We start from the raw sequence: 13,081 nt of genomic DNA on the forward strand, positions 1-13,081 counted from the left end.
GGTGTGGAAAGTGATTTATAATTATTTCTCAAGGCGATAGGATTGTTTTCGTTTGATGTAATCTATTATCTGATCAATGAAATAATGGACTCTAAATTTTATGAGACCTACAAAGTGCTTATTGATATTTAATTTTCCAGCTAATATAGATAGTCCTCGATTTACAACAGTTGGTTTAGTGACCAAAGAACAAGGGCACTGAAAAAAAGTAACTTATGATGGTTTTTCACACTTATCACCACTGCATCATCCCCATGGTCACATGATCAGCATTCGGTTGCTTGGCTACTGACTCACATTTATGACGGTTGCAGTGTCCCCAAGACATGTGATCCCCTTTTGCAACCTTCTGACAAGAAAAGTCAACTTCCCTGTTCACTTAACAACTGAGTTACTAACTTATCAACTGCAGTGATTTCACTTAACAACTGTGGCAAGAAAGGTCGTAAAATGAGACAAAATTCACATATGTGTTTCACTTAACAACAGAAATTTTGGGCTCCACTGCAATCGTAATTGAGGAACCTAAGTTTTATGAGACCTATAAAGTGCTTATTGATATTTTATCTTCCAGCTCATACCACTACTATGATGACTTACACTCATTCATTTAATGACCCTTTGAAGTTACAATGGCACTGGAAAAAGTGACTTACAAGTGGGACACACTTATGACCCTAACGTTTAAGCAAAGTTCAAAATAAGCAGTCCAAAGTAATTCACAGGTAAGATCAGTTTTCAGTCCAGGGATAATCCAATAACAAAGTCAAAACAGTTCAGTATCAGACTTACGTCAAATCCAAGAATATCAGTCAATTAGAAGGAACGGCAAAACTCTCCAACAGAAGGAAACAGAGACACACTGAGACTTCTTCTGAGACTAAGACTAAACAACCCAGGTTTTTGGCTCCATCTTATGGCCATTTGAGAAATCACACCCAATTACAGTTTTGCATTTTCTTAAAGATACAGTATTAAAATGTCTATCCTGGTTTATATATTTCCAACCCAAATACCTGTTAGATGACTTATATTCCCAACACCCACCACATAAGCCACGCCCACAGAACCGGTTGTTAAAAAATGTGAGTCCCACCCTGGTTGAGGGCCAGCTGTATATCTTTTCTTTCTCTCTCTCTCTCTCTCCTCTCTCTCTAATTGTATGAAGTTATTTATTCTTTAAATGATTTAAAATAAGCAGAATGCAAAGAGAAGCAGATGAGTTGGCAACCGAACTTTCCTGAACTAGCTCTTGCTAGTTGCTTTAGGCTGACAGCGGCAAAGTGAAAGGTGATAAGCATGGAAATTCCTTAGTAAAATGAATTGCTACTGAACACACACGTGGGCCTTTATCAGCTTTTTCAGTCAAATTGTTTTGCTGAAGGCCGGTCATGGATCTTGCATTCTTTTCTATGTTTAAATGCAATGGCTATTTAGGCTGCTGTTTTGCTAGAATTGTATATACCAAGGGTGTTTTCTTCAAGGGCCAGAACAGCATTGTAATTCTCTTCTGCAGGGCCCGTGGGGCCTTCTGTGCGGCCAGTTTTCAGCCTCCCCACCAGTGGTGGGATTCCAAAACTTTTACTACTGGTTCTGTGGGTGTAGCAAGGTGGGCGTGGCAGGGGAAGGATGTTAGGAATATAAGTCACCTAACAGGTATTTGGGTTTTGTCCCATTTTAAGGCTTTTCTTTGCCATAGTTGTTAAGTGGATCACTGCAGGTGTTTAAGTTAGTAACATGGTTAAGTGAATATGGTTACCTCATTGATTTTCCTTGTCAGAAGGTCGCAAAAGGGGGGTGGGGGTGTCACATGACCCCAGGACACTGCGACCATCATAAAGGTGAGTCAGTTGTTAAGCATCCGAATGTGATCATGGGGATGCCGTAACGGTCGTAAGTGTGAAAAATGGTCATAAGTCACTTTCTTCAGTGCTCTTGTCGATTTTAACTAGGGGTCTTCAAACTTGACAATTTTTAAGACTTGTGGACTTCAACTCCCAGAATTCCTCCTCCAGTCATGTTAGCTCAGGAATTCTGGGAACTGAAGTCCACAAGTCTTAAACTTGCCAAGTTTGAAGACTCTTGTTTTAAACGGTCACTAAATGAACTGTTGTAAGTTGAGACTACTTGTAACTGGAAGCAGAATTGTTATGGGTAAGCCTCAACTTCCCTTACAGACTGGGAGGAGAAAGAGGCAAGGCAAGGGGGCAATTTGAACAGTAGTTAAGATAATAGAGAAGGAAATGGGCCCATTCATGAGACAATATAGAGTTCTAATGTACTCAGAAGTCATCTAGTCCATCCCACAACACTTCATGCAGAATTTACAGGCAGTCCTCAACTTACAATCATTCATTTAGTGACTGTTTGAAGTTACAACGGCACTGAAAAAAGTGACTTATGACTGGGTTCCAAACTTATGACTGCATCCCTATAGTTACGTGATCAAAACTCACACACTGGATATTGACCATGCCTGGGAGTGGGGCTGTATATTGGAACCTTAAGTCTAATTTTTGGAGTTCATGGGAACTTCAAATGGTTGCTAACAGACCTGTTACATAAATACAGGTAGTTCTCAATTTACAACAGTTCACTTAGTGACCATTTGAAGTGACAATGGCGCTGAAAATCATCAAAATTCACATGCTTGGCAACTGGCAAATTTTAAAAAGAGCCGGCATGGTCATACTCCACTCACTATCAAGGATGCAGCTGTTGAGATGGTCAACAGTATTAAGTATCTGGGGGTGCAGATAACTAACCATCTGATTTGGTCTCTTCTTACATCATCCTTAGTGAAGCGTGCAAACCAGCGCCTGCATTTCCCGCGTTGGATGAGGAGAGCGCACCTTTCTCCTCCTGCCTGGCCACTTTTTACAGAGGCACGACTGAGAGCATTTTAGCAAACTGCATCACCGTTTGGTTTGGTGGCTGCAGTGCCTCAAATAGAAAAGTCCCTACAGAGAGTGGTGAGGACAATGAAGAAGTTTATAGGAAGCTCACTTCCTGTCACTCAGGATGCTGTTTATAGGCACTGTGTGTTAGAGCTCAAGCTGCCAGCCAGCCTGTGGCTTGCTGCCATAGAATAGGGGGAAGCTGACACTGCAGCTTTGCAACTGCTGTTACCTCCAAGGCCAAGCCTGTTGGCTCTAGTACGCGCTTGCCTAGCTACAAAGGGGTTGGGCTGTATACTGTGTTTGAAGTTGCTGCCCTTTGCGCTGTTTTGCCTCATAGCTTGCTTGAAATTGTCTGCTTTCAGTTTGTTCCTAGTAAAAGGACTTTTCTCTTAATCTATGGAGCCAAGGATTTTTCTTTCCTAGGAAATGACAATTATTAGAGACCCCACACACCCACTTCACGGTCTGTTTCTGTTGCTCCCCTCTGGGAGGAGGTTTTGAAGTCTTCCTAGCAGGGCTGCCAGATTCTGTAACAGCTTGTTCCCTAGGCCAGTGGTCCCCAACCTGTTTTGTACCACGGCCTGGTACAAAATGATCCACGGACCGGTACCAGCACCAGCACGCACGACCAAGGCAAGGCGAGCCGAGCGACCGGCCAGCCAGCCATCCCCCGCTTCTCCCCGCCACCTTCAACTCCTCCTTTGTACCTTCTCGCGGTCGATGGGCTTTTGGGGCTCTTTCTTAATCTCCTCCTGAGTAACGCGAGACTCTACCGCCATTGGGACGGCTCTTCGTTCGAAGCCGCCCTCCCTCCCTTCGACGAAACTAAGGCGCGAGGATTCCTTCAGCACCCAAACGCCGCTTTCCAACCGACGATCGACAAGCTCACACGGAAGCACTTCCTCAAGCGTCGTCGAAACAAGATGGCGGCGCCCAAGCAAAATAGGCGGCCCGGTACAAAACGATCCACGGACCGGTCCCGCTCTGGGGCCCGGTGGTTGGGGACCACTGCCCTAGGCCATCCGTCTGGCAAACTCGCAAGATTCGTTTCTCTCGCCATGTACATGTATACATCTGAACTAGATGGTGTTGTTTCTCTGTGTCACATAATACATGTGGTACATACATAATTTTGTATTTATCTATCTACCTACCTACCTACCTATCTATTATCTTGTCATGTTTATCTAGCGTATATTAGAAGTGGAGACCCTTCAAGAGCTGTATGCAGCGAAATTTCATTTTAATGCCGATTAGTGTAGGTACAAAGTGATAAAGTTATTCTAAGTCTAAGTCTCTAACTGGCTCACTGTTACGACAGTTGCAGTCCTGGGTCATGGGATCCCCTTTTGTGACCTTCTGACAAGCAAAGCCAATGGGGAAACCAGATTCACTTAACAACCGGGTTACTAAGTTAAACCACGGCAGCGATTCCCTTAATCACTGTGGCAAGAAAGGTCGTAAAATGCGGTGAAGCTCTCTTAACTAATGTCTCACTGAGCAAAGGAAATTTGGGGCTCAACTGTGGTCGTGAGTCGAGGACGACCTGTAGTACACAGGAATTTTTTTTTTTTTAAAAATGCACGTATCCATCAAAGGGGACAACCCCCCTCCCTTCAAATTCCCATTGTCAGCCTTCTTACTTTTGACAATGCAGAGCCGTCAACATCATGTGGCTGGAATCCAGAGAATGGATGAAGTTGGGTGGGAAGGCATTTTTCTGCTTTCTTACGTTTGGCTTCCTGTAGGTAAGGCAGAGCAGAAAAGCTTTTGAATTCCAGGCCCGTCTTACCCGCCCTAATCTAGGCCCATCTGTAGCAGCGACCAACATCTCAATCAAATCCATCCTGTTAATCTAGCCCAGGGATCTCCAAACGTGGCCACTTTAAGACTTGGGGACTTCGACTCCCAGAATTCCATGCTGGTTGGGGAATTCTGGGGACTGAAGTCCATGCTGCACACATGCTTTATCCGGAAGCACCCAAATTATTAGATGCATGATTGTTTGCATCACTCACTGGTTTGAGATGGGTGGCTAAACAAATCCAATCAATCAATCAATCTTGCTAAAGAAAAGTGAGACAACTTTTCAGGTGCCCCATCTGATACCAGGTGGGGAGCACATAAGCTAAATTGATTTCACATATAAAGCTCAACCTCTGACAAGAGATGGACAGTTAAGGAACAGGAAAATAAACAAACATTTTGGACCTGCAAACCAATCTAATAGACAAACACTTTGGATTTGCAAACCAAACTAATAAATAAATCAATAAATGCTCACCTTCCGAGTGGGAGGCGAGCAATTTTCACCACTAGGCTATCCCACTGCTCTAAATCTAATAAAAATAAAATAAAATGTATATTTGCTAGTTCAAAATCAGAGCTTGAATTAATTTGAAGGGGGAAAAAGGCTCACTAAACATTAAGCATTTTGGCATTTTCTTTTTTAAGTCGGAGGAGGGTGCAAATAACCAGAGGTTCCTCCTAGACTGTGCCAGCCGGAATTAAGGAGAACTGGACCTTAGCAGTATAACAGAGTTGGAAGGGACATGAGAGATCCTCTAGTCCAACCCTATGCTCAGGCAAGAAACCCTATACCATTCCAGACAAAGGGCTGTCCAATCTCTTCTTAAAAACCTCCAATGTTGGAGCATTCACAACTTCTGGAGGTGAGTTGTTCCAACAATTAATTGTTCAAAACTTTCAGGAAATCCCTCCTTAGTTCTAGATTGTTTCTCTCCTTGATTAGTTTCCACCTGTTGCTTCTAGTTGGATGGCTACAGATTTCCCACTCTGGACTTGAAAGAAAAGTGTTCAGTTCAGAGAGATACTCACTGGTCCACATGGTGGTTGAATTTTAAGCGGAGGCTCTGCAAGTCACCTTTTATCTGGATGGGAAGAGAGAAAAAGAGCAATTTTGGTGATGAGAAGTGTTCCTGCAAGTCAACACAGAGAAAAGCCCAAGGATCAAGAGTGATTTTCAAATTATTTATCTGTAATTAGCCTAATCCGAGTTCAATTCCTGCCAACTAACATGACGCACCCCTACACAGTTAAACCTTGACTTACTGCTGTAATTGTATGTAAAAGTTTGGTCGTGGGATAGTTCTTAAGCAGATCACCACATGAAAGCACTCAATTTTATGACTTGTTCTGTGGTGGTTAAGCATGGTTAAGGAACTGCTGTAGTCACTAAGCAAATCCATTGTTTATTATGGGGTGTTCTTCTGCTGGAAATTGGAAGTAAATGCTGGTTTCTAGGCTGCATTAATGGAGGGAGAGAATCAAGGTCACATGAAGTGTTAGAACCACTTTATAAGGCCTTAGCAAGGCCACACTTGGAATATTTGCATCCAGGTTTGGTCACCAAGGTATAAAAAAAGATGTTGAGGCTCTAGAAAGAGTGCAGAGAAGAGCAACAAAGATGTTTATGGGACTGGAGGCTAAAACATATGAAGAACGGTTGCAGGAACTGGGTATGTCTCGTCTAATGAACAGAAGGATCAGGGGTGACATGATGGGAGTGTTCCACTATTTCACGAAGAAGTGGGGGGTCAACCTATTCTCCAAAGCATCTGAAGGTAGGACAAGAAGCAAGGGATGGAAGATAATTAAGGAGAAAAGCAAGTTAGAACTAAGGAGAAATTTTCTGACAGTGAGGCCAATTAATCGGTGGGACAAGTTGCCTCCAAAAGTTGTGAATGCTCCAACACTGGAGGTTTTAAAGAAGAGTTTGGACAACCATTTGCCTGAAATGGTATAGGGTTTCCTGCCTGAGGAGGGGGATGGACTAGAACAGGGGTCCCCAACCACCGGGCCGCGGACCAGTACCGGTCCGTGGAACATTTTCTACCGGGCCGCCAGTTTGCTGGGCGCCGCCATCTTGTTTTGATGAGAAAGTGCTTCCGGTGAGCTTTTCCGGTTGGAAAGCGGCGTTTGGGTCCTGAAGGAATCCTCGCGCCTTAGTTTCATTGAAGAGGGGGGGCAGCTTCGAACGAAACTAAGGCGCGAGGATTCTTTCAGCACCAAGGCAAGGCGAGCCGAGCGACCGTCCCGAAGCCCATCGACAAAGGTACAAAGGAGGAGTTGAAGGTGGCGGGGAGAAGCGGGGGACGGCTGGCTGGCCAGTCGCTCGGCTCGCCTTGCCTTGTTATGCGTGCTGATGCCGTTACCGGGCCGCGGATCATTTTATGATGCTGGTACCGGGCCCTGGCACAAAAAAGGTTGGGGGCCACTGGACTAGAAGACCTCAAGGATCCCTTCCCACTCTGTTATTGTTATAAATAGGAAGGATATAAGGAGGATATAAATCCTTGCATTCCGCAACAGTCAGTTAAAACTGAAAAAGCTTCCTGGATGAGAAGCAAAATGTTTCCAAAAAACAGGGAAAAAAAAAAACCCAACCAAGTTCAGTTACCTTTTGGGAAAAATGCCTTTGGGATGTGCTGGCCAACACGTTCCAAAATCGGTCTCAAGTGCAAACTTAGTTTGCTTTGAGGTCTGAAACAACTGAAGCAGAGCGGCATCATTCCCAAAGTGTTTGAAACACTCCATTTTGAGTTTAAAAAAATAAAACAAAACACCACACTTCCAAAACGATAACAATTGACCCGTCTTCTTCTCAAAACAAGAGTTTCAAACTGGAGGCGGCTTAGCGTAAAACAAAGCACTGGCACCTCCACAGGGGTCGTGTTTTGAAAGCTTTCTGCCAGCCCAAAACCCTTCTCCTTCCTGTATATGTCCCGTGCGATGATGGTGCCTTGACCACAGGCAAACATAATTCAGTCTTGGTACTCTCCGAGCTTGGTTGGGTTTTTTTTTGCAGACGTCTCATTTACCCAACTAGGTAACATCATCAGTGCTAGAAGGGAGCGGGGTTAATGCTTTCTCTCTCTCTGTCTGTCTGTCTCTCTTTAACAGATATACCTGGAAGCACTTGGTTAAGTTTTGGGGAAACCGGATACTGAGCTGCATGATCTGATGCAATAGAACCTTTAACAGATAACCAGAGTTGGAAGGGACCTTGTAGGTCATCTAGTCCAACCCCCGCATACACACACATATAATTTAAGGATAGGTCATGACAAAGACAATTCCTCTGCAATCTTAAGGACATGACACAAAAGGGGATGGGAGGAAGAAGGATGGGAGAGGGGAGGGAAAAAGGAAACTTGAGTGTCCATTCCTCAAAGTGTTGTGTAGTTGCCTGTCCTCTGACCAGCAGGTGGGTCTGGCTGCTCCCTGCTCCCCTCAGAGAGGCCAGAGCCTAAGGGCCCTCCATTCTTCGGGGCAACTGATGCAAACACAGTGTAAATTCCAGCATGGAATTCTGGGAGTTGAAGTCCACACATCTTAAAGGGGCCAAAGCTGAGGAATACTGGTCCAGAGAAATGGACTGGGGGGGGGGGGGGCAAGGGGAGGAAGGAAGAGATAACCATTGCAAATAAAATCAGTGGCCCTCTGTTTAATCAGCCCCAGTTTCTTAAAAAAAACAAACAACAACCCCAAACCACTATTTCTTTTTAGAAATAGGTAGGAAGAGGCTATAAATACATGAAAAAAACAAACGCCCATGTGGCAGGACAAAATTCCACTCTTTTTTCCCTAAAGCTTCAGCCCGCTGTTTGCTTCTCCTGGCAAAATCCCCCTTGGCTGCCCTGTCTGCTGAGTCATCCTCTCCCCTGAATGGCTGACTCATACCTTCCAGCACTGCAAAATGCTGAGTCATGCCACCACTCTTTTTTTTTTTCCCCTCCTCCCTTGGTTGGAGGCTACTCAGGGGGTGCTCTTGACTGTAAGGCTCCCCCACACCCCAGAAAACCCCAGCACCCACCTTTCATCGGGGCCTCAGCTTTCTGTTCCCTGCCTGTGTTAGGAGGAGGAAGAGAAGCAAAAGGAGGGGTAGAGGAGGAGGAAAAAGAGGGGAAAAAGTGAGAGGGAGGAGGAAAATAAAGACGGAGAAAGAGGAGGAGAAGAAGAGGCAGAGAAGTGAGATGGAGGAGGAGAAGAGAGGAGAAGGAAAAAGAAGGGTGGAGGAGGAGCAGAGGAAGAGGAAGGAAAGTAAGATAAAGGAGAAGGAAAGAAGGATGGGTGGGAGGGAGAAAGAAAAGAAAGGGAGGAGGGGAAGAAGAAAAGTGACATGCAAGAGGAGGCGGAAGGGAGGGAAGGAGCAGGAAAAAGAAGGAAGGAGCAGAGAGAGAGAGGAAGAGAAGTGAGATAGATGAGGAGGAGGAGGAGGAGGAAGAGAACAGAACACGCTGATTCTGAGCTTTGAGTGACAGAAACCAAGGATCCTTGAGGGACTTACCGACATGGATTTCTTGTTATGGTAAGGCTGAATGATGGGCAGCCCTAGCGGGGTCACCCACTCCACCGTCTGGCCCGTCTTGGAAATCAGCCAGGCGCTTTCGGTCAGCCAGTTCTGCAAGACCAAAAGGGATGGTGAACCAGATGGAATGGAATAGAAACTGGAAGGGACCTTGGAGGTCTTCTAGTCCAACCCCCTGGCTCAAGCAGAAGCTATTCCATATGCACACACGTATACATACATACACACATTACCCAGACACACACATATACAAACACATATAAAGCAATAGCAAAAGCACTTAGACTTATATACCACTTCCTAGTGCTTTATAGCCCCCTCTATTTGCCTCCAAACTGGGTCCTCATTTTACCGACCTCGGAAGGATGGAAGGCTGAGTCAACCTTGAGCCTGGCGGGGTGGTGTTAGGAATATATGTCACCTAACAGATATTTGGGTTAGAAATATATAAACCAGGATAGACATTTTAATACTGTCTCTTTAAGAGCATGCTAAAAACTGCATGTGGGTGTGGTTACTCAAACCGCCATAAGATGGAGCCAGAAACCTGGGTTGTTTTAGTCTTAGTCTCAGAAGAGAGTGTGCCTGAGTGAGTATCTGTTTCCTTCTGTGTGTCTGAGTGAGTATCTGTTTCCTTCTGTTCCTCCATTTTTCCTAATTGACTGATATTACTGGATTTAATGTAAGTCTGTTACTGAACTGTTTTTTGACACTGAACTTTGATATTTGGATTACCCCTGGATTGAAAACTGACCGATTTAACTTGTGAATGACTTTGGATTGCTTATTTTGGACTTTGCTTAAACCTTTCTGGAAGTAAAAACCTACATTTACTGTACAGTGTATCTGTGTGCTCTGTGTGTATTATTCAAACACTACTCTTTATACGTCTCCCTGTATGTGCTCATTCACCTGATGGGGAATTACCTCAACAGATGGTTTGAAGAAAGGGGTGTGGGGGGCTTAGGGAAGGAACCATATTTGGAATTTCGGGAGGGTGAGAGGGAAGGTCTCCCACAGCGTGGCCTCTGCCTCTTCAGAGATGCCTATAGGTTTGAATTTCCCCTCCGGCCATGCTGTTAAGTTACATGAGTTAAGAAGTCTGAGAACTGAACTCCCAATACATAAGTTAATATAACATATTAAGAGCCAGTTTGGTCCAGCTTGGTTAAGGCACCTGGCCTAGAAGAGCAACAGCACTTAAGACTGATATAGTCCTTTACAGTGATTTATGGCCTTCTCTAAGCGGTTTACAAAATCAGCATATTGGCCCCCAACAACCCAGGTCCTCATTTTACCCACCTCAGAAGGCTGAGTCAACCTTGAGTGGGTGAGACTTGAACTGCCAAATGGCTGGCAGCTGGCAGTCAGCAGAAGTAGCCCTGCAGTACTGCATTTGAACCGCTGCACCACCACAGCTCAAGAAAATGGGAGATTAGGCCTGCCTTGGGCCTGAAAGCTGGCTAGGTGACTTTGGGCCAATCACCAGGAGATGGTGAGTTCTAGTTCTGCCTTAGGAATGAGAGCAGACTGGGTGACTTTGGGCTAATCACCAAGGGGTGGTGAGTTCTAGCCCCGCCTTGGATATGAAAGCCAGCAGGGTGATTTTGAGCCAGTCACTCTAATCTACCGCACAGGATTGTTGTGGGGGAAACGGGAGGAGGAGGAAGTATCAGATAGGTTCTTCTCCATGAATTATTTAGAAACAATAACAAAGGCAGGATTAAAAATCACATAACATTAAATAAACAACTCTACCCAACTGTCTATCCCCCACAAAACATAAATTCTGACTACTCTTATCATTACTTTACTGCTGGGCCCCCACAATAAATGCAACCCATGATCCGCCCCCCCCAAATTGGTCCCCCTCTTGCTAGTAGTTTCTGCAAAAGCAACAGATTTTGGTTTATTAAATACAGATAGTCCTCGACTCTTCAACCACAAATTAAGCTCAAAATTTCAGCTGCTAAGCAGGACAGTTGTTAAGTCAAGTTTTGGCCCATTTTACGATCTTTCTTGCCACAGTTGTTAAGTGAATCACCGCAGTTGTTTAGTAACAAGGTTGTTAAGTGAATCCGTCTTCCCAATTGACTTTGTTTGTCAGAAGGTCGCAAAACGGGATCATGTGACCCCGGGGACCCTGCAATGGTCGTAAGTACTTGCCAGTTGCCGAGCATCTGAATTTTGATCACATGACCAAGGGGATGCTGCAACAGCCATATGTGTGTAAAACAACCATTAGTTACTTTTTTCCAGTGCCTCAGTAACTTACAACAATCACTAAATGAATGGTTGTAAGTTAAGGGCTACCAGCATTAAACTATTACTTATTTTAACATGGCGCTTGCACCAGGTCAGGGAGCATGAGATTACAAGAGAGAGAAAAAATAAGAGCAAGGAAGTTCTTTTAAATTGCAAATCATGAGTTTTACCTGAATTTCCCGAGACCCGGAAAACATTTGGGAAAGGCTTTGAAAGACTCGCTGGACAAGATACTTTGAAGCCTGCCAAACATTCTCCTAGAAGCAGGGAAAAAGATTCCATAAGAACTGTAGACAGGAGATGCAATAGCTAGAGCACGTAGACTTATATTCCGCTACACAGTGCTTTACAGCCCCTCTCTACGCTGTTTACAGAGTCAGCATCTCGCCTCCAACAGTCTGGGTCCTCGTTTTACCAACCTCGGAAGGATGGAAGGCTGAGTCAGTCTTGATCCAATCTGGATCGAATTCCTGGCAGTGAACAGAGTCAGCCTGCAATTCTGCATTCTGATCCCTGTGCCACCACGGCAGTCTCAAAATCTCGGCCTAGCTAATCGAAGGATAAGGGCTAGCTCAGGAATTCTGGGAGTTAAAACCTCGGCCTAGCTAATCGAAGGATAAGGGCTGGCTCAGGAATTCTGGGAGTTAAAACCTCAGCCTAGCTAATCGAAGGATAAGGGCTGGCTCAGGAATTCTGGGAGTTAAAACCTCGGCCTAGCTAATCGAAGGATAAGGGCTGGCTCAGGAATTCTGGGAGTTAAAACCTCAGCCTAGCTAATCGAAGGATAGGGCTGGCTCAGGAATTCTGGGAGTTAAAACCTCGGCCTAGCTAATCGAAGGATAGGGCTGGCTCAGGAATTCTGGGAGTTAAAACCTCGGCCTAGCTAATCGAAGGATAAGGGCTGGCTCAGGAATTCTGGGAGTTAAAACCTCAGCCTAGCTAATCGAAGGATAGGGCTGGCTCAGGAATTCTGGGAGTTAAAACCTCAGCCTAGCTAATCGAAGGATAGGGCTGGCTCAGGAATTCTGGGAGTTAAAACCTCGGCCTAGCTAATCGAAGGATAAGGGCTGGCTCAGGAATTCTGGGAGTTAAAACCTCGGCCTAGCTAATCGAAGGATAGGGCTGGCTCAGGAATTCTGGGAGTTAAAACCTCGGCCTAGCTAATCGAAGGATAGGGCTGGCTCAGGAATTCTGGGAGTTAAAACCTCAGCCTAGCTAATCGAAGGATAAGGGCTGGCTCAGGAATTCTGGGAGTTAAAACCTCAGCCTAGCTAATCGAAGGATAGGGCTGGCTCAGGAATTCTGGGAGTTAAAACCTCAGCCTAGCTAATCGAAGGATAAGGGCTGGCTCAGGAATTCTGGGAGTTAAAACCTCAGCCTAGCTAATCGAAGGATAAGGGCTGGCTCAGGAATTCTGGGAGTTAAAACCTCAGCCTAGCTAATCGAAGGATAGGGCTGGCTCAGGAATTCTGGGAGTTAAAACCTCGGCCTAGCTAATCGAAGGATAGGGCTGGCTCAGGAATTCTGGGAGTTAAAACCTCAGCCTAGCTAATCGAAGGATAAGGGCTGGCTCAGGAATTCTGGG

The 13,081-nt window shown here is 45.1% G+C and overlaps 1 protein-coding gene across 4 annotated transcripts in view; it reads right to left on the minus strand.

The window, feature by feature from the left end:
* POLRMT (RNA polymerase mitochondrial) overlaps window positions 1-13,081 on the minus strand; it is a 67,260-nt gene that overhangs the window by 12,476 nt on the left and 41,703 nt on the right. For all 4 annotated transcript variants that reach the window (XM_087922693.1, XM_087922692.1, XM_087922691.1 and 1 more), the window contains exons 14-17: window positions 11,667-11,753; window positions 9,211-9,324; window positions 5,739-5,791; window positions 4,544-4,642 (exon numbers count right to left, since the gene is read on the minus strand). In XM_087922693.1, the coding sequence (XP_087778819.1) occupies window positions 4,544-4,642; window positions 5,739-5,791; window positions 9,211-9,324; window positions 11,667-11,753 (353 nt within the window). The remainder of the gene's footprint in view (window positions 1-4,543; window positions 4,643-5,738; window positions 5,792-9,210; window positions 9,325-11,666; window positions 11,754-13,081) is intronic.

The sequence above is a fragment of the Pseudonaja textilis genome, chromosome 1 (assembly GCF_049901715.1).
Source record: "Pseudonaja textilis isolate UNSWEBS1 chromosome 1, rPseTex1.2, whole genome shotgun sequence".
Lineage (NCBI taxonomy): Eukaryota > Metazoa > Chordata > Lepidosauria > Squamata > Elapidae > Pseudonaja > Pseudonaja textilis.